Here is a 613-nt window from a genome sequence, read left to right on the forward strand (position 1 = left end):
CATTCGACGTCATTATCACAATGAGGGCCGGCAGGAGTACCACCGCCTGGCAACGCCGCTGGGCAGCTACCTTGCTTAGTGTGTTTGCAGCATATCTCAAAGTAACAATAATACGATTCAGGACAAGTATTAGCAAAACATCGCTTCAAATAATTAGTTCCATCAGGACAGACTTCTGAAAATTTCAATTTTTCCATTATAAAAATTAACATGAGAACAAAAACCAACTTACTATCGGCTACAGCTTGATAAGCTACAACGCCTTCTTCATCTTCAGTTTCATTACTGGTAGAATAAACGTCATTTAACTTTGGATACAAGCACGTCGCTCCTGCGCTTGTATTACAACATTTCAACGTGCCAGTACAGTCTGAATCGCTGAAACAAAGATCGACAATTTCCAACTGTTCACTTAGCCAAGTGTGATTCTTCAGGTCGGTCATTTCTGGACATAGGCCCAACTTGTCCTGTAACGATAAAGTTGCCACATTGCACAACTACTACGCGAAACATGCAATATTACTGTCAGGACAAAACCTCTAGCCCCTTCGCACTTGTAGCTTACAGTGTTATTCGAAATTGACTGATTGGAAACTGTATCTATGAGAGTTTA

General features: G+C 40.9%; 1 protein-coding gene across 1 annotated transcript; it reads right to left on the bottom strand.

The window, feature by feature from the left end:
* Positions 1 to 70: 70 nt before the first annotated feature.
* On the bottom strand, positions 71 to 443 carry Tsp_15452 (putative WAP-type 'four-disulfide core; the record flags this gene model as incomplete). The annotated part of the gene is made up of 2 exons (XM_003367237.1): positions 233 to 443; positions 71 to 175 (listed from the first exon to the last, which is right to left on the bottom strand). Coding segments are annotated over exons 1-2 (316 nt in total), but the record flags the coding sequence as incomplete, so codon positions are not given.
* Positions 444 to 613: the final 170 nt, after the last annotated feature.

This window comes from Trichinella spiralis (genome assembly GCF_000181795.1).
Source record: "Trichinella spiralis strain ISS 195 chromosome Unknown Scfld4603, whole genome shotgun sequence".
Classification (NCBI taxonomy): domain Eukaryota; kingdom Metazoa; phylum Nematoda; class Enoplea; order Trichinellida; family Trichinellidae; genus Trichinella; species Trichinella spiralis.